Here is a 22,823-nt window from a genome sequence, read left to right on the forward strand (position 1 = left end):
AACAACAGGTCGGCAAAGTTCAGCCAACGAACAACTTCTGAAGCCTTTAAAAGATGATCGTTTCTGTCTTTATTCTTCATTCTCCTACAGCGTCGCCTTTTGAAACTTTTAAATTTGGAAACGGTAAATATGACCACTCAGACACATTTTCTGTTTCCACATTAGATGTTGCAGCTGTTAATTTAAACCAGGGGCCTCAAACTTAAATGAGCTGTGGGCCCCTGCGGCACTGTCGTCTCATTGGAGGGCCACTTTAGTGTTTAAGTAGTACAAAGAAACAAACAAACAAGAAAACACCCACAAATATTTCTGAAAATGTAGTTTTTTGATTGTTTTTTTACATTTCAAATATTGTATAACAAGACAAAACTGCAAACATTTCACACACACCAGTACCTCATGCCCAGTGAATAAAGCCAAATGCACATATAATGAAGTAGAGCTTTTCTCGGGAAAAGCACTTTTGGCATGTGTCCACTTAGAAATTAAATAATAATAATAATAATAATAATAATTGTAAAACAGAAATTTTCTCTGGGTTTAATTCTTTCACCATGGCTCCTTTATTGAGATCAAACCAACATTTTAAGTCATAAATCCACTGGGAGGTAACCTCCAAATTAACGCACGTATTCTTATTGAATATCTAAAGAACTTTCAAGTTAACTGCAATGTTACATTCCCAAACTGGTTAAACAAATGTGAATTTTCATAAGAGTTGGGCCTTAAACATGTCTATTTCCGTTGTTTTTGAAGTACCATATTCACTAGCTACCTGACTTTGGGAGAGACTACCCTCAGCAGTGCAGGGGGAAAGAAGGGGGAGGAAAAATAGAAACTACTTTAATCTACCAGAGACATCAGGTACATCCATGCATGTGCCCAGAATACCCACTGGATAATCTGGCCCAGGGTACAAGAGTGAGTGTCTGCAGCTGTCTGTATAACATGGTGGTGGCCGTGGTTTGGTGCTGCATTTCAGCCAGTGGTGCTGGAGCGCTTGCATTAAAGCGTTAAAATGTATGTAATTATGAATGCCGAAGAGTATTGTAAGATTTTGCTCCACCATCTGGAAAGCATCTGACTGGCAACAGTTTAATTTTTCAGCATGACAATGACCCAAATACACTGCCAATGCAGTTTTACAGTCATAGATTGGCCTCCCCAGAGCCCAGACCTCAACATTATTGAATCAATGTGGATCATCTTGATCAGAGAACAGAACAAAAGTCAGCAAACGCCCAAAGAAGAGCTTTGAATGTCCTTCAAGAAGCCTAGAAAACTGTTCCTGAACACTACATATACCAAACACTGAATCATACAGACTGTTTTTGCCTTACTCTACTTCCATGGATGCATGCATGTATTTCCACTATATTTCAAATCAATGCACCTATTTCCATTTTCCTGGCAAAATGTAAAGAAATCAGGACTGGCTCAAGGCTTCATTCATTTATCATCTCATGTCACCATCAGAGTCAATCTTAGCTGTAGCACAGTTAATGATGTCTGTGTTTAAATGTCTCTGTTGATGTCTCTGTTTAAAAGAAAATATATATTTTTTTCTAATAAGCATTCTCTGCTCTAACTTTAAAAAGTGTTTAAAAAAGCAGTGATTTAAAGGTTTACAAGTCAGTAGATCATGAAATGAAGAATTAACCTTGAAAGATTAATTTTAAGACATTTCAGGCCTGAATGCATGTGTAAGTGCAGCAATCAAAATATTTTTTCAGCGGGGCAGGTGGCAGAAATATATTAACCCTCATGCCAACCTCCTAATGAAAATCAGATGGTGGAGACACTGACAGAAGGCTTTCAGCAGGTGATGGTTTCAGGCTGACTGACTGCGAGAAGGTAAAACAAGTCTTCTCCATCAGTTCCTCAGTGAGGCCTGTAAAATACACATCAAGCTGATAGAGAGGGTTAAAAGAGAAGTAGACTGCTGATTTTTTCAAAAGATAAGGACACAACTTTATTATATAAACATTCAATATACAATTGTCAGGGTTAAAAATGGTATGAGGGTGTAGTTGTGTCTAATTTCAACATGGCCCACTTCTGCAATTAAAAAAAAATATATACATATATACACATAAATGTGAACTGCAAAAACGCAGGCCCAAACTCAGCATGGGGAGCCTCACATGGGGTCTGTAATGTTTGTGCAGCAGGAGAAACATTTTTCAAATTAAGCCGACTGCAAGCAAGAATGAGCCAAGCAGGAAGAGCAGGAGTTATTTTAATACACAGGTGTGTCCAGACCTGCTGAGAGATGCATCAGGGAACAGCAGCCCTTATTTCTCCGCGATGTATGAAATGCATAAAAGTGTGGCGATGCTTTGGTTGATGCAAAGCTGCTGCCACTCACTGCTGTGCACCTTCACTTGCCCTTTCTGGTGCTGTTATACATCAAAGACACGAGCGGTGAGGGTTTCTCTGCTGGAGACGTTGATGCTCGATTCAACGATAAGCGGTGCAATATTGCAATCCACACCGGGTGCAGGAGAACATCATGTCAAAAGCACTGAAGTGCAGCTCAGCTTTAGTGCTAGAGTTAGTGCTATTTCCTGTGAGATGGTTAGATTAGATCACTTCCACCTTTACAGTTTGCACGAGGCTACAGCGAACCACAAAGTCACGGAAGAAGATATTTTAAGATGTCTTAACGTGAAACATAATAAACAAAATGTACATCACGTCGGGCATTTTTCACGCGTGTGTTGAGAGAAAGAGGATCTGCAGGATGCTGGCACAGAAGCTGTGTGATCGCTCTTTTTGCAAGCAGTGTGACTGGCATTTCCTCCTCTTCCATCTGCAAACACAAATGAAACAGGGGATAATTATCAGAGCCTTTAATCCCCGGCAAAATCTCACAAATAAAATGAAACGAGCTGTTGAATTTAATTACGTATCATCAATCCCTGCCACCTGTTGCTGTGTCTATTCTTATCCCGCTCGACTGTCGCTTCTGACACCGGCTGATGTGCTCTCATTTGTCTCCCTCTAAAGGCTCTTTGTGAACATGTTCTCACTCGCAACATCAGTACTCTTTAAAGATATTTTTAAAGGCGCTGGAACGATTTCAGATGGCACAAAAGGGAGTTTCGTCACCTCATTTTTCTTTTTGCTGTCTGCCTAATTTGGTCTGCTTGAAATGGAGTTTAACAGGAATTGAACTAAAACAGACACAAATTGTTGGCAGGACACGCCTGTTGTTGTATTATTTCTCGTTTCTATTGGGAGATGGCAAGAGTAAATATTATCTAGGTCGAGGTCCACCGTATGCCCACAGGCTCTGCATCACCTCTCCTCCTGTGCGTCTCCCTGCTCCTGCCTCTCAGCGGGCACTTTCAAATCAGCTTAACTCCTGCTTGAACAGGCAGGCAATTAAAGCTGCCGAGACCGAGGATGGAGACCACTGCTGAAAAAGCACACGCAGACAGAACGAGCGTTCTTTCCCCCTCGGTGGTCCTCCAAACTCCCCAGGAGACCCAGAGTGCTATCGATCCATCTGTGGTAATAAGTGCCTTGTGCCACGTCTCAGTGATATCATTGCCTTTGGCTTGCCGTCCCTCTGGGTTGGGATTGTGTCTCTCTGTGGGCTTTGTTGGCCTGTAGAGAGGTGTTTCAGAGAGATGGCTGCTCATGTCTGTGAAGAGGAAGCGACATCTGTCAGTAAAAAAAACTCAAAACGGCTCTTAGATTAAATGATCATTTTTCTTCCGTTGCTTTCAAGAACATCCACCTATTCATGGATACTTTACCTACTGTATGTATTATTTTTTCTGTGCTTATTTTTTTGGATGAGACAAGGAAGCAGATCCTCTCCCTCCATCTCACCCCATCCCTACCATCCTCTTCTGTCACAGCAGGATTCTCCACGTCCTCCTTCACTACAGCCATTAGTCTTCCTCTTTTCCTCCTCCCTAGCAGCCTTCAGCATCCTTTGTCTAATATGTCCACTTTCCCCACTCAACCCAGGCTGTCCCTCTGTCATACTCATTTCTAATCTCTGCCAGCAGTGTAAGTCATTAATTTGCTGTCCATCCAGATAAATTATACATTTTTTTACTCAGTTCTTAAAGCTATCACATTATTGTTTTCGATGTCTTGCAGGAGGGCTACATTTCTAAATTAAAAACTCACTGCACACTGAAATAAGCTTTAAGAGAAGATATCTCTAAGACTGGAAACCTTTTAACCATCCAACTATTATTACGCTGGTTTCTACATGAGTTCAACATTTTGGCAATTACTCCAAAGCGGCACTGAAAGTTGCAGACACAAGGGGGCGTGCTTACTCTACTTTCTAAAATGAACTCAACTTGCACTTCTTCCTGTCACTGGGTTGTTGTTGTTTTGTTCTTATGTTAAGATCAGCCGGTTTAATCTCATTTCACAGTATATGAGTGAGAAATATTTTCCTGTGCGTTGACCCGACTGTTTGGTCGGCTCGGCCACTTCAACCAGATCTTCTTCTTATTATTGGGTTGACAGGAACGTGCTAATGAGCACTTTTCCTCTAACTGAACCATGACATGATGGAAAAATACCACATGCATGATAGGGTCCGTCAAAACAGCCACACAAGGCTCAAATTATTAAAATGTCTTATCTGTTAAGAAGGATGCTGTATGTTCCACTTACAAATAAATAAAAATAAATAAAGCTACAGGCTTGTTGTAGGTTTCTTTCTCTGTGTTTTACAGGTAAAGGTGTACATTTTAAACTGTGTTAATCCTGCAACAGTGTACATGAAAACACAATAAACATTCTATAAATGAAAATACAGAGAAATAAAGTAATATGTTACAAATTCAAATACATTGTTTCAATTTCATTTACATTGAATTTGCTGTGAATTAATTTTACAGTAACTTTAATAAATTACTGTAAATTCCAGTTACAGCAGCAGAGTAAGAAGAGTGTAGAGAATATGTTGATTATGGGTGGAGGGAGTTACAGCCAAACGCAGTCATAGCCTCTTTAAATGCTAAAGATAAACGTGTTTTTGACTGAGACACTGCTAACGCTACAGTGTGTCCCCAACTTGAAGGTCGAGAGGTTTTAAATCAACCCTGTTTTCCCTTCTCTTGCACTGTCATTGCAGCTTTGAGCCACACCTTTTTGGCCTTCAACACCTGTAAACCTCATATTTAACAGTACAAATGGTGAATATAGGAGTTTATTTATTTTGGCAGTGACAAGAAACAGCTGCCAACAGGGGGAAGAGAGAATTTATTATGATTTTACTCTTGATCTATAATTTAATAATTGCTAAAACAAAGATATAGTAAATGTAAATTTTCTAAGAGTAGTTTTATGTGTTTTATTCTAAAATAGAAGGCAGCTGTAAGGGGAAATCAAATTCACAATAAACAGATATATAGAACATATACAGAAAACAGCCAGCTGCTATTTGAGTGTCCATGTGATTTTTATTTGGAAGCTTCAAAGTCTGGGATAATGCTAAAAGAATTTCCTACTTGTGACTGAACAGTCGGGTTCAGCCACTTTTTCTTCTTCTTCTTTTGCTCGGAAGTGTGTAAAGTCCGACACACGTGTTTTGATGTCCTTCCAGCTGTTTGTGGTGATGCTGTCTGGACCTGCAGTCTGGACTAGAGGACCCTCCCTACAGCCTGTGAGATCACTGCACATTTAATTAGACAGGATCCGCCAATTAATGGGTGGTCACACTGTAGCTCTCAGCCTTTTAAAAGCAGCCCGAGCCGAACCTTCAGCAGTGCTCCGAGGCTCCGGCGAGGTAAGCCACATTTTTGTTCCTGTGTTGTCCCTCTTTGGCACATCAGTCAGAAACATCCAAAGCCTCCACACATCAATGGAAATATGATTGAATCTTTGTGCGTGCTTTTGTGTCTACTTTCAGATTCTACAGGAGGATGTCTTCCACACTACTTTGTACGCTTATTTTTCTGGCTTGTGCTTTGACATTTAGTGGCGCTCAGAGTGAGTATAACCTGGCATCATGTAACATCGAAACACTAAACTGGTTTGCATTCTTTAATATTCTTTGGCTTCATTTGTTTTTAATGAAAGCCTTTCCTGGAATGCTTCAGGGTTTTTCTGCTTGTACTCGTTCATATTTACTCTGTTAAATAATTATTTACCTGAGGGGGAACCTATGTGTACCTTATGTATTTGCCACTACTGCAGAAATCAATTTCTGGCAGGGTTGCACAGACTGTGCCCTCAAGCGGGATACATTAGGAGCGCAGGTGTCGTCTTATCTCTGCACCCTCTGCCTCTGACATTTATCCTTCTTTTACTGTTACTGACAGCGAGCTGTAGAGGACGATGCGGTGGCGAGTACTACAGGGGCTACAGATGCCAGTGCGACTATAACTGTCTGTCTTATGGAGAGTGCTGCAACGACTTTGAATCTCAGTGCACCACAAGTGAGGCCTTTTCATTTTTTGGATCTATAGCATCCAGCAGCATTTAGATTTTTTGGTTACTGATTGCAAATGAGTCACCATTACTGAACGCCTTACATGTAATAACGTCTAATCACCAGCTGTGGAGTCTCACTCTGTTTGTGTGTCTGTTATGCTGCATTTGTGCGCAACAGAAAACTCGTGTAAGGGGCGCTGTGGAGAAAGCTTCAAACGAGGCCGGCTGTGTAGCTGTGACTCTGACTGCATAAAGTACAACCAGTGCTGTTCGGATTACAAGAACCACTGCGACGCACAAGGTTGGTCCTTTCTAGCTCATTCAACTCCGGTGTGTATGTGAGGGATTCTTAATGCATGCTAAACACCATAGATTTCACCATCATCCTTAGTTCATCTGTGAAGTCATACACCCCTTATGTAACAGATTAATTTAGTCATCAATATAATATACGATCAGCTCATGCACGTTGTTATTATATAATTATGGCAATTTGTGATGCAAATTGAGCACAAACTGGGAGGAAGATTCTAGGATGAATGTGTCTGTGAAGGTTCTCAGTCATCCGGGTCATCCTAGTCTAAGGAGCTTGGAAAGAAAAGCGTCTGGACTTCTTTAAGTTGCTTGAAGATGTTTCACCTCTCATCCGAGAAGCTTCTTCAGTTCTAGGGTCAAATGGTGGGGACAAAGGTAAAGGTCAAAGGTCACTCTTTCGAGGATGCCAATATTCACATTTTAGACAGAAAAGACAGATGGTTTGAAAGAAGCATCTATGTCCACTGTGAATGACCAGCTTTGAACAGAGGGCGGGGCTTACCACACCAACTGTCTATAATCCAGTTGTGAGATCCTTCCCAGACGCCTTAACACCCACTTACATCCTGGGCCCTTTGACCTCAGGAAATCACATGATAGGGTGGGGCTAGGTTTCACGATGAGCTTACCCGAACCTTGGCTGATTTTGACCTACACCCGTTTTCACACCTTCGCTTGTGTGATTAGGTAGAGGATCAATGGGGGGATGCCTAAATCTGGGTCTCTCCACCATTTGAACCGAAGAAGCTTCTCGGCTGAGAGGTGAAACATCTTCAAGCAACTTAAAGAAGTCCAGACGTTTTTCTTTCCAAGCTCCTTAGACCAGGATGAATGTGACATCCCCACTCTGACTCTGCCTGCATGTCCATCAGCAGCATGCACAGTACGGCAGTATAACCGCAGCATGCAGCGCATGCAGTAATCTGCAACGATGCTACGTTTGACAATCATTTCTGTCTTGGTAATTGCTGCAGAACAGAACAGTGGAGAGGCCAGTGCTGCAGCAGCAAAGAAGACTAGTTCATGCAATAATGTAAATGATAACAAAGCCAAAGGTATATTTTTCTTGGTAAAAGGTTTGATTCTTCTTAGATTTTCAGTCATTTGGGGTTCACGTGCACTTTGATGACTGTCATGAACTTGATTCGGTGGATTTTAAAAGGCATATATCAGGAGGATGTTTATGGCTGTGAATTTGTCACAGTGGTTTATTTTGGGGGCTAAGTCCAAGGGCATTGGCCTCACAGGCCAAATGAAACACAAGGAAGCAGTGTTGTCATGAGTGGACTGTGTGTGGGAGGGTTGGGCTGAGTTACAAGAGAGGAAAGCACTAAATGATGCCAGAAATGAGGACGGGACGTTTTCTGGGAGTTTTCTTCAAATCAAAGCTTTGAATATTTTTTCTTTTTTGGGGTGGGAACACTGTTGCATCCACAGTCAGGAGGAGGACATGTAAGAAAAATAAAGACGGACGATTAAATGATTAAAATGTTTGTGTGAACCCTGCTGCTGCCAACAGATGACTCTTCGGTTCCTCCGGTCGGTCCAACATCACATCCACCAGATGATCCCACTGATGGTGAGCAAAGCTTTTTCCCAATAAAGTTACACAAGTCTTACGTCTAAGTGCGCACCTCATCTCGCTCTTGTCACATTCTCACAGATGTGTCTGGCACGATCTTTCCCACTGATGAATTTTCTACAACTGAACCGGAAGATCTGGAGGCCAGTCCAGTCCCGGAGATCAGCATTGACTATGAGCTCTCTACAGTTGACCCGCTGGGTGAGATTTCTACCGAGGCCACCCCGACTACAGCGAGGACACCTTCAGACAACGACGACCTCGTCAGCACCACTGCAGAGGCCCTGAGTGACAGCACGAGTATGTGAGATATCCACTTAACGCCTCGTGTATCGTATTTGATTCATACAGTTTTTGTGTTACTTTAGCAGTAGATTGCAGAAAAAAGCCCCAAATGTAGCAACTATGATACAAATTGCAACTAAAATATGCAAATTGATATTTAATTATTTTACTAAATTGATTAAATGACTTGATTTATAGTGATATGACTTTCTCTCTGCTCACAGCAGCAGCTGACCACACTTCCAGCGAGCCAATGTCAACCTTAATACCCTCAGTCGAGCCTAGTTCTTCAACCAGCTCCCCACAGCTGGACACGCAGACACCGGCAGTGACTATAATGGATGCTGTCTTTCCCTCTGATGAACCAGATAACTCACTGCTCACCATCACCCCTGCCTCCACAACCATCCCAGATGAACCCACTTCAACCCACCCTGAGGATGTCAGTGCAAGCAGCCCTTCAGTTCTTCCTTCCACCAGTGCTTCCTCAGTGGGATCTGAGGAGATATCAATGGTTGAAGCTGTGACCACCCACGCTCCCTCACCCACAACTGCAGCGTGGACTGATGCCACAGACGATCTGCTGACAGACACCTCCAAACCCACCAGGGCTCAAGAACCAGAGCCGACCCCACCTGTGGAAAAACCAGAGCTATATGAGCTAGACCCAGCTAAGCCCATTTCTAAACCTGACACTAAGCCCCTGGAAACCCAGAATATAGACGATACAGGAGATTACCAAGCAGGTAAAATAATAATTTTACCAGATTCTTTATGTCACACACAGAAAACACCTCCTCTCACCTGAGGGACTAACTCTGTGATGTGCACAAGTACCAAAATGTCCTTCCTGCGGGTTCTGCAAAAATCTAAGTCTGGCACGATCGCAGAAACGGAGGCGCCGACTTTTGATTACATGTAATTACAGCTGCTACCTGTTTTATGAGCTCAGTTGTTTTTTCATTTTCCCTCACGTTGTAAATAAATCTGGCATTCCTCAGAAACTGGAAGTAAAGTTCAGCCACATTTAAGAGGTGAAAAAAAGCTCACAAAACAGCAGAAAATGACAGTTAACGCCCAGAAACACAGTCTGAGATTACGTGGTGGGGGTGTTTATTCTCACAGGTGTCTTTACTTTTCCCCAGACGACAACAATGATACAAACCTATGCAGCGGGCGGCCCGTCAGTGGAGTCACCACACTGAGGAACGGCACAATGGTGGTGTTCAGAGGTTAGTGCAGCTTGTGTGCAGTTTTAACTCTAAAAGGATCAGTCGTGTCATTCCAGTCGAACAACAGTGGATTTGCATATAATAGAGCAACTAATGGAACGCATTCAAGACAGAAAGAACTACTGAGGGGAAATTATTTTGAAGCATTAAACTGACAGAATGAAATTACAAAATTTCATATCTGTTAGGTTATCTTAAACCCTATATGCTGATATTATGATTTTTACAGGTCACTACTTCTGGTTGCTGGACAGTAACAGGGTGCCAGGTCCACCCAGAGGCATCACACAGGTGTGGGGCGTCCCTTCACCCATAGACACCGTGTTCACCCGCTGCAACTGCCAGGGCAAGACGTACATTTTCAAGGTAAACTGACCAATCACAGCAGAACCACAGAGCGAACAGCGTTACCTATTAGCCGCCCGGAGTTTAACACTGCATGGTGTTCACAGGGAAGTCAGTACTGGAGATTTGAAAACGACGCTTTGGATCATGGCTATCCCAAAGTCATTACAACAGGGTTCGACGGGCTGCGGGGCCACATCACGGCCGCCCTGTCGGTGCCCCAGTACAAGAGTAGGGCAGAGTCAGTCTACTTCTTCAAGAGAGGTAAAAATTAGGGGGCGGAGCATATCAAACTACCAGAAAAGATATATTTTGTTGTTCATTGCTTCAGAAAGAGAATTCTAATAAACAACGTGTACTGTGTTTATGTTTTGAACAAATGAAAAGCCTTTAAGATGTTTACTTTCTTTTTCCCCAGGTGGATTTGTTCAGAAGTATTCATACCACGCAGGTGTCGGGCCAACATGTCGCAAGAAAGTCCAGTATGCCATTTACACAGTCCGCAACCGAGTAGTTCGACAAGCAGGTAACCCATCATTGTTTATTGTTTACATGATCGAAATAAATAAACAAAGTTCATTTAGCAAAGAAAAGAAGAAAAACAGCTGTACAAAATAAAGCCAACACATTTCACTCTTACCTCACCTGTTCTGATTCAGTTACATATGGAAAAGGGGCGGGATGAAGTAATCCCGCCCCTTTGCCATGAGTTATCGGTCAATATTCAATCAGCTTCCTTACTGACATAATCTGCAGTAATAATAACGACATATTTCTAATATAATATTTACACCACATTATATCATTATGTTTGTGATTCCATAACTTTGCTCCACTTTTAAAAACAAAAAGTAGAATCCAACAAGTATGAATAAAATTTCCATTCACTGAATTTTATTTTTTATAACTCAAAGAACAAAACTTTATAACTCTCTTTATGTTTGGACACAAACTGTTCCACAGCATCACTCCAACTTTCACAATAGTTGTGTGTGAATCTTAGTGGTGGAGAAAACCCTGGACAATGCTCACCATTGTTAAGCGTGTTTACAGACGTATGACTAGCTCCATGCTTGGTTAGACTTTGGCTTAAACGTGTAGACGAGCTGCAACGCACACACTGCACCGAAAAAGTGAGTCATAGCGTGGTGGAGGGGAGCAAATAACTGGAAAATGGAAACAAAAACCCTTCGTATGGTTTATGGAGTGAGCAAGGGTTAAGAGTTCGTTCACAAAACAAAAACACTGAGACTGGTAAGGACAACACCAGTATGGTTTGGCTTCATGGCACAATTTTAAACCTGACCGTTTCAATTCCAGCCCCCCTTTTAGGACCGGCCATCACCATTCGGACATCCTGGAGAGGCTTCCCGCCCGCCATCACAGCCGCCGTGTCTGTGCCCACAACCACCGAACCAGAGGGATACAAATACTTTGTCTTCTCAGGATGTAAGTCACACACTGGACTGTTTACAGAGCTGAAATAAAAGCATGCGGTTTGGCAGTGTTTACAGCAGCAGTGGTGTCCTTTACGTGTCCATCAGCATCGTCGCTAACAAGGACCACGTGTTTGTGTGTGTTAGGGTGTTCACCTACACCTCAGATTTATTGCACAGTACCCACAGCTGCCAACTAAAAACTGTAACAGCGACCGTGTTGATAAACAGCTCTGTGCCACGTTCATGCCAGTCTACCCGAATATAGACATGAAGGAAAAATATTGTTTTGTAAGTATCAGCTATCAGTGTAATTGTCTAATGAGCTCGTTGTTGATTCTACTTTGCAGCAAAATCCTACAACGTGAGGTTGGATGGTGAACGTCCTGTCATCGCTCCTCCCACAGCCAGCTCATCACCTCAGTCCAACAACTTCATCAGATGTTTACAGTAAAACAACAACAACAAAAATGTTTTCACTTTGTAAGTTTATTATAATCATCATAAAACACATCAGCATGGACCGCAATTACAAGAAAGTATCTAATCGCATTAACAAAAACAAATCAAAACAAAAAGCAAAACATGCTTCATAACAACAGAACATGATCACGTCTCAGCCGACACGCAGTAAAAACCTCGGCTTCTCTGAAGGGAATGATAAACTCTTCACTTTGATTTGTCCTTCATCTGGCGAATCTTCTCCCTTGTTTCCATGAAGGAAAAGCTTGACCTGTGGAGATGTAAGCATGTTTTTAGACGGGCCTGCTGCACTGATGTAAAAACAATTAATAAAAAAATAAATATATATGGACACAGTGACTGTGTAAAATGTGTTATGAATAACCACAATGAATGTACGGTGTTTCCTGTCATGCTTTTCATTAATAAAAACTGAATGAAATGTTTGAAGTCCTTTATGAGTGGCCATTTAAAGCAGTAATAAAAACATTGCCCAGTCTTGTGCCCATTATAACGTTTGTGCTACATCACCTCCTCTCTTCATGCGGCCGCCGCGGCTGTCCGGCCATCGTTGGAGCTGTCTGCTGGGCCCGGGCCGAGACTGTTTTGGTGGAGCGCTGCTTGTATCTTAAAAAAACATAAACGTAACGTTGACCCACTGAATATGCAACAGAAAGACAAAACAGATGGGCAGCGGCACAGTCACGAGGCTGTAGTGTACCTGCAGAGCTGGAGGAAGGCTCCTGGCTGGTGGAGGGGAGGCTGCTCTTGTCGGACGCTTGGCTCGACTCCTCCATATCGCCCTGAGACACCACGGGGTCCACCGACACTTCAGCACCGGGCCTGAAACAAGCAAAATGCACCTCGGATTATGTAAACGGTGACCTTCATAACCTCTCTCATTTTGGTTAAGTTATTGAAACCGAGTGGAACGAAAGGTTTCAAGAGACATTTGCAACATGTATACGAAAAGAGGCAGAAGTTCAAGGACTGACAAGCTGCAGAGGGGCGAGGCTCACCTATCAGTGTCTGGCTCCAGGAAGACGTCGTCCCTCTCCTCCCCTGCACCGGCAGCTCCTGGTGTTGATGTGCTCACCATGGGAACAGACTGAGAGGCGTGCTCTGTTGTGTTGGACTGAGGCACTTCTGAGAAAACGGTTACTGGAAGATAGAGAGAGGAAAACAAATTTCAACTTTCCAGAAACCCAAATTTCATCACAGTTATCCTAGAACAGATAGTTTTGAGGAAGCTCGGGAAAAGGCAGTGCGAAATCCTTTAACGAACACATCCCTTCACATCAGACTGATAGAGACAGACAAATACCTGGTGCCGCAACTTGAAGCGGTGTGGTGGGAACGCTGCGTCCACCAGACTCCTCCTCGTGAGTGGCTAAAAACAGGGGACTGTCATACATCCCAAGACCTGAAGAGAAGAATTAGTTTGCAGTTAAAGAGATTGTGGTGCATATTGATGGTTCTTTGGGGTTAATAGTTATTAAACATTTGGTAGATTACCTCCTTGTGATGCAAGCTGACCCAGATCAGAGTGTGAGGAAGAGCTGGTCTGCGGCATGTCTTCTGAAGGGCCAAACCTGAAGCGCGGCACGCCAGCTACCTGTGGCGAGCTGAGAAACAAAAGAAACACGAACGTGAATTAGGCGACTGTGGAGTGACCAAAACGGACCAGTTAAGATTTCATTTTAGAAGCAAATGATCAAGTTTGAATGAATAAAGGCTTGTTATACGAGCTCGAGTCTCAGTTTGAGGAGATACAGTCAGACAGCTCGACATGACTGCACTGCAGATGGACCATGTTTGTGGCCTATACACGTGCTGTACCACAGTATTGTATGCTACAGGAAAATGTAGCAGACAACACAGTAGTTCTTTGTAGATTTTGGCTTTTCCTCTCATTACACACACACACACACACACACACACACACAAAAGTCTGGACCCACCTTCTCATTTAATCATTTTTCTGTATTTTTACTACTTTCCACATTGTAGATACAAACTCAAGACATCACATATATTAAGTAAGATATATGGAATCTAAATTTGTATCCATCCTTTGCTTTGTTGACAGCGCTGCAAACCTTTGGCCTGCTTCAATGAGCTTCATGATGCAGTCGCCTGAAATGGTTTCACCTCACAGGTGTGCCTGTCAGAGTTATTTGTGGAATTTCTTGCCTTCTTAATGGGGTTGGGACCATCAGGTGTGTTGTGGAGAAGTCAGGTTGGTACACAGCTGATAGCTGTTAGGATTCATATTATAGCAAGAGCCAATGAGCTGAAGGAGAGTCAGTTTGAAAATGCGAAAACTTTGAATGTGTCCCCAAGTGCAACCATCAAGCGCTACGAGGAAACTGGCTCACATGAGGACCGCCCCAGGAAAGGAAAATCACAAGGAAAATCACAAGTTAACAGCAGCTCAGATTAGAGCCCAGATAAATGTTCCAGGAGCTGGAAAACCATTTCAAGCGACGACCTCACGAAGCTCATTGAGAGAACGCCAAGAGTGTGCAAAGCAAAGGGCGGCTATTTCAAAGAATCTAAAATTTAAAACATGTTTTGAGTTATTTCACAATTTTTTGTTTGGTACATAATTCCACATGTGTTCATTCATAGTTTTGATGCCTTCAGAGAGAATCTATTAGAATCTAGTCATGAAAATAGAGAAAAAACATTAAATGAGAAGGTGTGTCCAAACTTTTGACTGATAGCGTAAAAAATGTGTTTCTGTCTGATGACACCAGGTCAATTTGGGTGATATGTACAATTTTTCCAACCAACATTCATCAGTCCAATAAATGAAGATAAGTGATATATTCATGCAGGTGACTTTTTTGAGGGGCGGAGCAACGTAATCATCCACAGACTGATTTGTGCATTTAGAACACTTTCTTTTCTTGTTTGTTTCAGTATTAATATAATATAATATAATATAATATAATATAATAATGATAATAATAATAATGATAATAATAATAATAATAATAATATAGCTACTTTTTAAAATGTATTTATTTGAAATGCACCAAACTGCAAAAGACTTAACGTTGGAGATTTTCTTTTTTCTTTTCGCTGGAAAAAACATGTTGATTTTTAGCTTTATGTTTAATGTGGTATTAGTTGTTTGGTCGAGTGTGTAAGACAGATAAACACAGTTATAATGGAAAGACGACTGGTGAAAGGCTCAGCCCATCGTTGATTAGGGCTGTGCGATATGACCAAACTCTCATATCCCGAGATAAGACATTTATCGTCCCGACAACAATATATAATCACAAAAGTTACATAAGTTGAAACGGCCGCAATTTTCTTTTTGAGTATTGATTACACGGCGTGCTGCGGGGAAAAGCCTGTTCTAAGGTTTATTTTTTAGCACCTGACTGCTGTTTTTAGCTTCTCATCCATAAACACTCTGCATACTATTTCACGTGATTCAGTTTATTTTGAAAAATCTCAACAGGATCTTCAGCTTTATTGTGAAAAGTTTATGTGAAAAATAAACAAACGGACAGCGGAGCCACGCAATGGTTTTTCCGTCATTGTTGCTAACGACGACGCATAAAAACAGTCGCTTGTCCGTCCGTAGTGTGGTTATATTGACGTGATCAGTTTATTTTGCAACACCACGAAACAAACGACAGCGTAATATGAAACGATAGACGTTTGCATATAGTCATCTGATAAATATCGTTATATCGAACAGCCCTATCGTCGATGGTTGATAAATTGGTCCAATCTTAAGACCAAGGTTAATTTTTTGGCTGCAAGTCCAACAGTTACGTTTAGCACTTTGTTTGTTCACAAACGGAAAACCAGAAGGCTGAAGATGAAGAGGAATTTCCCCTTTCAACACGACCATGACCCCGAGGATACATTCAAAAACAAAACAGAAAACTGAAGTTTTGGAATGACCCAGCCGGAGGCCACATCACTGGTGTGAGCTGAATAGAATAGAATAGAATAGAATAGAATTCAACTTTATTGTCATTGCACATGCACAGGTACAGGGCAACGAAATGCAGTTTGCATCCATCCAGAAGTGCTTTAGTGAGAGGGACGTGCAGGAGAGATGTCCTCATAATCTGGCAGAATCTGAGTGCTTTTGCAACAAAGAGTGGGAAAACCACGATACGATGTATCACGCCAGCTCCTACCCAAGAAAACTGAACAAATCAAAAGGTGCTTCAACAAAGTATTAGTGTAAGGGTGTGCACTTATACAACCAGCCTAATTTACATTTACAAAATATTTATTTTTCCACTGACAAGATTTATTTTTCAGTGCAATTGCACAAGTTACAGGTCATAATGAAGCCAGGAGAAGTTTTGAAATGATTTACTGTGGTGCAGTAGTAATTTACTATGTGTGTAAATGTGTAGTTCCTTAAAAGGTTTTCTGTGTTCCAACTTGCGGCTGGATGTGTGTGACACTTACTGGATGGCCTGATCAAAACCATCAGAGCGGTGAGGCACCACCAGAGTGGGAGTGCTGGGAACCATCCTGTCATCCTCATCGAAAAAGTGCTGCTGCAGAGGGAGAGAGGGAAGAAAAGGGGGGTAAAGGTTTCACATAGAGGTTCGTATGAATATCATGATGTAAATTCTCAGCCTATGTGACTTACAGCACTGCCCGGCACACCGGGAGTAAGTCTGCCCACTGACTGGCGTCGCACTGGGATACGCTGTGAAGGCAGTTTCACAAAACGGTCAGACAAAAACATTACAGATGGCTTTCCCCTCCCCCTCAGTGGCGACAGATCCCCACGCACCTGAACCTGAGCAGGTGGCCCCAGTTCTGATGTCGGTGCGGGGTGGATGTTCAGGCGTGGGGGCAGCTGATGCACTGGTCTCCGTGGCGACTGGGGCATGCGTGTACCAGAACTTGTGGGTTGTTCTGCAGAGAAAGCCTCCATTGTGCCACTCTCAACTAAAACAGAATTAAAAGGTTCAAATGAACAAGAGTAAATAAGATTTTAGATAAATATACTTTAAAACACCAGAAATGTAAACAAAACAACTGCCTTTACAATCAATATCCCGGTTACTTATTCATCTCAGTGACATTTAAACCTCCTTTTACCTAAAACATAAGTGAGTCGGGTTAATTTGTTTATTTTACCCGTAAAGGTCAAAGGTCTCTTTGACCTTTGTTACGCTCGCTTTCAGACAGAAAAAACAACATGACATCTTTCTCAGTCATCGCGGACTGTGGATAACTAATTGGATGGCGGGACAGTTTGTGAGCGCATGCAGAGAGTCTGAGGCACAGCTATGTATTCGACAGGGTTTCCTGGAGCTTACAGCTGAGTGTCTGGGAATCCGCCGGCCTTTGGGTGGAGTCGGACGCCCCCAGACTCTCCTCTGTCTCGGTGCCCGGCTCTGTTACGTCAGCTCCCTGAGAAACGAGGGGAAATAAAAGAAAATGAGTCAAAGAAGAAATTCAAAACCACTCAGAGTTTAAAAAAGGCTAAATGTGGCAAATGAAGGTAAGACCAACGAGTAACATAACTTTGAGGAGTAACAGGAAACGCAGAAAGAGAAAGGTCATATAAAACGAAGCAGTGCCAGGATATACTGGCAGAGCATCACATGCAGATTATGATTCACTTTCTCCCTGTTTGAAACTAAAACAACCGTGAGAGAAGCCGAGAGAGTAAAATGAGGACTGTGACCTCCGTTACAGAGAAAAAGTCTGAATCAGATAGTGAGAGGGTCCAGTCGTCTTACAGGCGAGTCACAGCTCTGTTTAGCCTCCCTGTACTCTAAACAGATACTACGGATGGCTTTATCGACTCTTAATAATGGTCCCATCGTCTACTGGGTTAATTTCAGCTTCTTCCCTCAGGATGGAGGTTTCTAGCTCCAAGATGGTAAATGGCCTGTATTTGTATAGCGCTTTTACTAGTCCCTAAGGACCCCAAAGCGCTTTACACATCCAGTCATCGACCCATTCACACACACATTCACACACTGGTGATGGCAAGCTACATTGTAGCCACAGCCACCCTGGGGCGCACTGACAGAGGCGAGGCTGCCGGACACTGGCGGCACCGGGCCCTCTGACCACCACCAGTAGGCAACGGGTGAAGTGTCTTGCCCAAGATGCAGGACAAAGCGTTACAAAAACAGCTTTTTCCCCGCTGCCGTCACTAAACTTAGGCTACGTTCACACGTACATGGGTAGTTTTGAAAACTGAGATTTTACGTTTCATTACAAAAAAAAAAAAAAAAAAAAAAAAAAAAAAAATCCCGTCCACACATGCAGTTTTGAAAAATATCTCCGTCCACATGTAAACACAAAAAATGCATTTAAATGCTGTCAAGAACATGCCAAATCCTAGCTGTGCAGAAATGTTGGCCAATCAGAGGTCTAGAAGCCGGGGTGGGAAACAGTAAACAGGGTTTTATGCAAACCTTAATACCCCAAAACAGTATTTTGGCTTGTGTAGACTCACAACTTAGGAATGATCAAAATGCAAACAGCATGCATAAATTTAATTTTAATTTTTTCAAAACCGACGTCAACGTTGGGATTTAGGTTGTGAGAGCAGCTGTGTTGAATGAAGTTCACTCTGATGCATCTGTCTTTGTAAATGGAGCGACAGTAACTGTGTGTGTATGTAAATTTCCTAAGTAATACTAAGCTTTTTTTTGTTTACACATTTTATAGTTTTATCAGCGCTGCCGTTTAACATTTTCCACCCTGTATACAGAGAATACGTCCAGTTTCTATTCAACTTTGTTCAGACACCTGCCTTTGAATATAACACGTTTATCATTATTCCAAGACCTCACACACAAAACTGCGACTCCACACTTCAAGCCTAACCTTACACAAAGATTACAAGTAAAAAGACCATTAGCTGTTCCTTTGCAGACACTGACTCATCCTACTGAATATGTGCAACGAAGACTAGAGTAAAAGGGTAAACAGCTAAAGTCAACACAGGCGCGCAGACAGAACGTTACGACACAGGGGCAGCATGTGAGTGACAGAGAAATGAGACCGTGTGGAAAAACTGAGTGGGTGAGCGGGAAAGGCAGCGAGTGGGAAGGGTTAACACGGTGTGTGGGTGGCAGTCACAGAGGTCACAGCTGGAGCTCGCGCTGCATGTACTCTTACCTCCGTGTCGTCTCCTTCGTAGGGCTCGTTGCAATCTCCGCTGCCCCCGTTGCTGTCCTCTCCTTCCTCTCCCATCTCTCTGTCATCTTCCTCCTCGTCCTCATCTTCCTCCTCCTCCTCCTCTTCATCTTCTTCGTCCTCATCATCGTAGTCCTGGAAACCAGCAAATTTGTAAGACGAATTTTCACCGTTTTACATGTCGTCTTTTAAAAAAAATGAACAAAACTGCTCTACCTGCTCTTCTTCTTCCTCCTCCTCCTCCTCTTCTTGTTCTTCGTCACTCTCTGTGTCTGTTACGATAACGATCACTTCCTGCTGGAGTTGCTCTGTGGTCTCGCTTTGGCTCAGGGTAACCTCTTGCTCCATTGTAAGGGACTGAGAGGCTGTGCCTTCATCTCCTTCCTCCAGCGTGGAAAACTCTTCGGTCTGTGGGGCGAAAAGAGGAAAAAAATGGCCGCCATTGACAACACAAAACATCATGCATACTATATATGAGCGCACAACTCCTGCATAAATGTGACAACATTATCACAAGACTGCTTTATGCTACAACTACAATGGTGAAAATTGTCTTATGGTACTTTTAATCAAGACAACATTACAAAATCCTCATTGGCAGCTTTAAGATGCTAGTCCTGTTTATTTACTGTTAATCACAGCAAAGATTAAAATAATGGTAATTATTAGCTGATGTACAAAACTAAAAATGTTTGTAATTTTGGCCGACCTGGCTTCCTTCTCCACCGTCTAGACTGTCTGTCGGCACCACTCCCTCGGCCTCAGCGCTGTCCTCGGCCAGCACTTCTTCCTACGGAGACCGCATGACAATCAGAACCGGAGCATCAATATTTGCACAAATTTTAAACAAAAACAACCAAACAAAACAGAAAACAGCCATGGACTTTTATGTGCATCACCCCAGCCTCACCTCTGGACCCACTCTCTGGATAATGCGCAGCTTCTTTGATATGGGAGCCCGGGAGGTGTCCTCCTGAGTCGCTTCCGTGTCAGTGACCACACTGGCGGTCTCCTCCTCTTCCCGAGGACGCTTGGACATGGCTGATGTTCCCGGTGTTGCTGACACTAGAGAGAAAGTGTGGCTATCGTTGGTTAAAGAATTAAGAAAAAACCTCCACAGTGTGAGTCTCGTCGTCTAAAACAAAATATCGCCTCGGCTTTCAAAAACATAATCTCTCACCGGTGCCAAACACAGAGGACGACGTTGACGGCCGCTCCACCTGCGGGCTAGGCGTGGCCTCGATCACCACAGGCGGTGGCTCCTGATTGGCTGGCTCTGTATGGGTCACGCTCTGCTGCTGCGTTGGTTGAACGAATGCGGTGGCCTGCGTCTGAGTCTGCTGCACAGTAAGCATGGGGCTAGCTAAGGTTGTCTGGACGTTGGGGCTGGCAGAGCGCACCGAGCCGCTCGCACTGCCGTACACGGTCACGTGCTCCACTGGTGGACCTTCAGCTGGCTGCATGGCTGTCCAAGAGTAAAGGTAGGGACAAAAATATATATTATTTCAATTACAAATACTGCAAGTTTTACCATGACAAGCATTTACTTAAAGAAATAACCTTTTCAGTCTCGCTAACAGGTAAGCTAAAGCTTTGCTGTTAAACCTACCTTCCTGCGACTCCACCTGGGTGGTGGGCATGACCGTAGCAGTGGGTGTAGGAGTGGGCACAGGAGCTGGGGTGATCATGGGCCTGATGCTTGCTCTTGGAGTGGGTTTGTTCCCTGGGTTGACGGGCTGTTTACTGGCTGTAGCAACTACAGGTGTAGGCTTAATGTTGGCGGTTGGAGGGTCAGAGGTGCTGGCACTGACGGAGGCAAGAATTAGGATGAGTCATTCGAGACGTGGCACCTACACTGCCATTTAATTTTGAGACTGCAGAAATCGGCGGCACGACCAAATGAATGTCAAACAGTAAAAACTAAGAAAAGTACAACATGTGTGGACCGGCCACGAGTCAAATGATTAAAGTCATTAAGCATTAAGACAAATACAAAACTCACGAAATGCATTGGTGCATACTGAGTAAGACTTTTTAAATACTCTTCCTTACCTGCCCCTGTCTGCAGCTGGAGTGGTCTTCAGGCTGATCTGCCTCTGCTCTGTGCTCCTCTGCGGCTCCTGGGTCTAAAAGCACCGAAAGAAAGAAACAAAATGCTCAGAATCAGGACGCCGAACGGTCACTAAACTCGCCGTACTTTTCCAATCCAACATAGTTAAGCCATCAAAATAGAGAACACTGATAAAATAAAGATACAATTTTAGCAACGCTTGCAGACAATTGTGTTTTAGTTATGTGACACATACCTAAACCATTAAAATATTTATATTACAGCAAACCTGTGTAAGTAGACTATAAAGTAAACAACATCCTCACCTTGCTGGGACCTGCCTCAGCTGGCTCATCTCGCTGCTCTTGTCTCTCCTGTTGACCTCGCAGGTCTCGGAGTTCTCGCTCCTGCCGACTCAGACGCCCCTCGTATTGAGACTTCAGAGCGCTCACTCGCACCTCCAGCTCCTCACGCTGCTGTTTTAGCTCCTCGTTTTCCTTCTGCAACTGGTCTTTAGCACCTGATCATAAATTGCAAACGTCACAGACTCAGATTGTGAAGCGATCTTCGTTACATCAGAGAGATGGTGAGAAAGAGGAAGTAACTGGTAAAAAGCAGGAGTTTATCGTATTCCTCTCACCCACGAGCTGGTTGATCTTTTGCTTGGCACAAACGATGGCTTTCCTGGTCTTCTCCTCCTTCTCGGCCATCTGCTGTCGGAGCGCGTCCTCCTGAGAAGCTTTATCCTGCAGCTCCTGCCGCAGCCTGGTCAGCTCCGTCTGCAGCCGAGATGACTGTTCCTGGGCGTTCTCCCGCTCCGTGACCACCTAAGGTAAGTGTGCAGAATTGTCTAAACACTTCTTTTTTCCCGCCCTCCCAAGAACTTTTAGTATAGAGGTTGATCAGCGCATATGACACCGCTGGAATAAAAATGGGGGGATTCAGCAAGTTTTCCTACCTTGTTGATGTTCTCCAGCTGTCCTTCTAGCTCTTTAGTTCGAGCTTCAGCTTGACTCAGAGAATCTCTGAGGCTCTGCAGCTCCTGAACCGAGGCCTGACGAGCCTCCTCCTCTTGGGATGGGCCTGCCGCGGCCTCAGCTACAAGCTGGAGTACATACAGAAGTTTAACTTCAAGCAAGCACAACTATACTACCGATGAGTTAATTCAAAACCAAATCGTGATGAATTAAAACATATTTTACAACCACCCACTTTTATTTCAGGCTTTGGATCGAAGTTTAAGCTGTAATGGTAACAAGTACCTTGTCGTGCGCCACCTTAAGCTCATCGTACTGCGTCCTGTAACGCCGTCCGATCTTCTTGATCTGTGCGATGGTTCGCATCTTCTCCTGGAGTTCAAGGTTTTTGGTCTCCATCTCCTTCTGCAGCCCGTTCTTTTCTTCGGTTATCTTACTCATACTGTCACGCAAGCTTTGTATTTGGTTCTGTAGGGAAGCTGTAAGATTATTTGTCCTATAGAGAGAAAAGAAGAGAATACAAAAATGAATGAAGAAAGAACAGACCAGGAGAGCCCAGTTCAGCACCTGTAT

At 43.2% G+C, this 22,823-nt stretch overlaps 2 protein-coding genes across 6 annotated transcripts in view; one reads left to right on the forward strand and one right to left on the reverse strand.

The window, feature by feature from the left end:
* prg4b (proteoglycan 4b) lies at nucleotides 1-12,145 on the forward strand. Of its 3 annotated transcripts, none has more exons than XM_019346973.2 (14): nucleotides 1-123; nucleotides 5,582-5,764; nucleotides 5,888-5,967; nucleotides 6,300-6,416; nucleotides 6,590-6,712; nucleotides 8,246-8,305; nucleotides 8,390-8,613; nucleotides 8,817-9,339; nucleotides 9,739-9,825; nucleotides 10,055-10,191; nucleotides 10,278-10,434; nucleotides 10,589-10,696; nucleotides 11,491-11,619; nucleotides 11,957-12,145. In XM_019346973.2, the coding sequence occupies exons 3-14, from the start codon at nucleotides 5,901-5,903 to the stop codon at nucleotides 12,058-12,060; spliced, it is 1,836 nt and encodes a 611-aa protein (XP_019202518.1). In that variant the 5' UTR covers nucleotides 1-123; nucleotides 5,582-5,764; nucleotides 5,888-5,900; the 3' UTR covers nucleotides 12,061-12,145. The 3 variants fall into 3 exon arrangements, with proteins under 3 accessions (XP_019202518.1, XP_003445170.1, XP_005451906.1); XM_003445122.5 differs by having other exon boundaries at nucleotides 2-123; nucleotides 8,390-8,608; nucleotides 8,818-9,339; XM_005451849.4 differs by having other exon boundaries at nucleotides 2-123; nucleotides 8,390-8,608; nucleotides 8,821-9,339.
* The window catches only part of tprb (translocated promoter region b, nuclear basket protein), a 25,051-nt gene continuing 14,285 nt past the window's right edge, over nucleotides 12,058-22,823 (reverse strand). The window contains exons 31-51 of one of the 3 annotated variants that reach the window (XM_005451850.4): nucleotides 22,536-22,746; nucleotides 22,232-22,378; nucleotides 21,914-22,100; nucleotides 21,600-21,793; nucleotides 21,276-21,349; nucleotides 20,833-21,029; nucleotides 20,404-20,688; nucleotides 20,134-20,288; nucleotides 19,933-20,013; nucleotides 19,440-19,631; nucleotides 19,206-19,358; nucleotides 17,384-17,477; nucleotides 16,852-17,009; nucleotides 16,705-16,764; nucleotides 16,518-16,609; nucleotides 13,584-13,693; nucleotides 13,393-13,491; nucleotides 13,088-13,229; nucleotides 12,790-12,911; nucleotides 12,600-12,695; nucleotides 12,058-12,339 (exon numbers count right to left, since the gene is read on the reverse strand). In XM_005451850.4, the coding sequence (XP_005451907.1) occupies nucleotides 12,293-12,339; nucleotides 12,600-12,695; nucleotides 12,790-12,911; nucleotides 13,088-13,229; nucleotides 13,393-13,491; nucleotides 13,584-13,693; nucleotides 16,518-16,609; nucleotides 16,705-16,764; nucleotides 16,852-17,009; nucleotides 17,384-17,477; nucleotides 19,206-19,358; nucleotides 19,440-19,631; nucleotides 19,933-20,013; nucleotides 20,134-20,288; nucleotides 20,404-20,688; nucleotides 20,833-21,029; nucleotides 21,276-21,349; nucleotides 21,600-21,793; nucleotides 21,914-22,100; nucleotides 22,232-22,378; nucleotides 22,536-22,746 (2,896 nt within the window). In that variant the 3' untranslated portion in view covers nucleotides 12,058-12,292. Of the gene's footprint in view, nucleotides 12,340-12,599; nucleotides 12,696-12,789; nucleotides 12,912-13,087; nucleotides 13,230-13,392; nucleotides 13,492-13,583; nucleotides 13,694-16,044; nucleotides 16,247-16,517; nucleotides 16,610-16,704; nucleotides 16,765-16,851; nucleotides 17,010-17,383; nucleotides 17,478-19,205; nucleotides 19,359-19,439; nucleotides 19,632-19,932; nucleotides 20,014-20,133; nucleotides 20,289-20,403; nucleotides 20,689-20,832; nucleotides 21,030-21,275; nucleotides 21,350-21,599; nucleotides 21,794-21,913; nucleotides 22,101-22,231; nucleotides 22,379-22,535; nucleotides 22,747-22,823 lie in introns of those variants that run through there. The other 2 variants (XM_013271273.3, XM_005451851.4) reach the window with 2 other exon arrangements.

This window comes from Oreochromis niloticus, linkage group LG17, assembly GCF_001858045.2.
Source record: "Oreochromis niloticus isolate F11D_XX linkage group LG17, O_niloticus_UMD_NMBU, whole genome shotgun sequence".
Taxonomy (NCBI): domain Eukaryota; kingdom Metazoa; phylum Chordata; class Actinopteri; order Cichliformes; family Cichlidae; genus Oreochromis; species Oreochromis niloticus.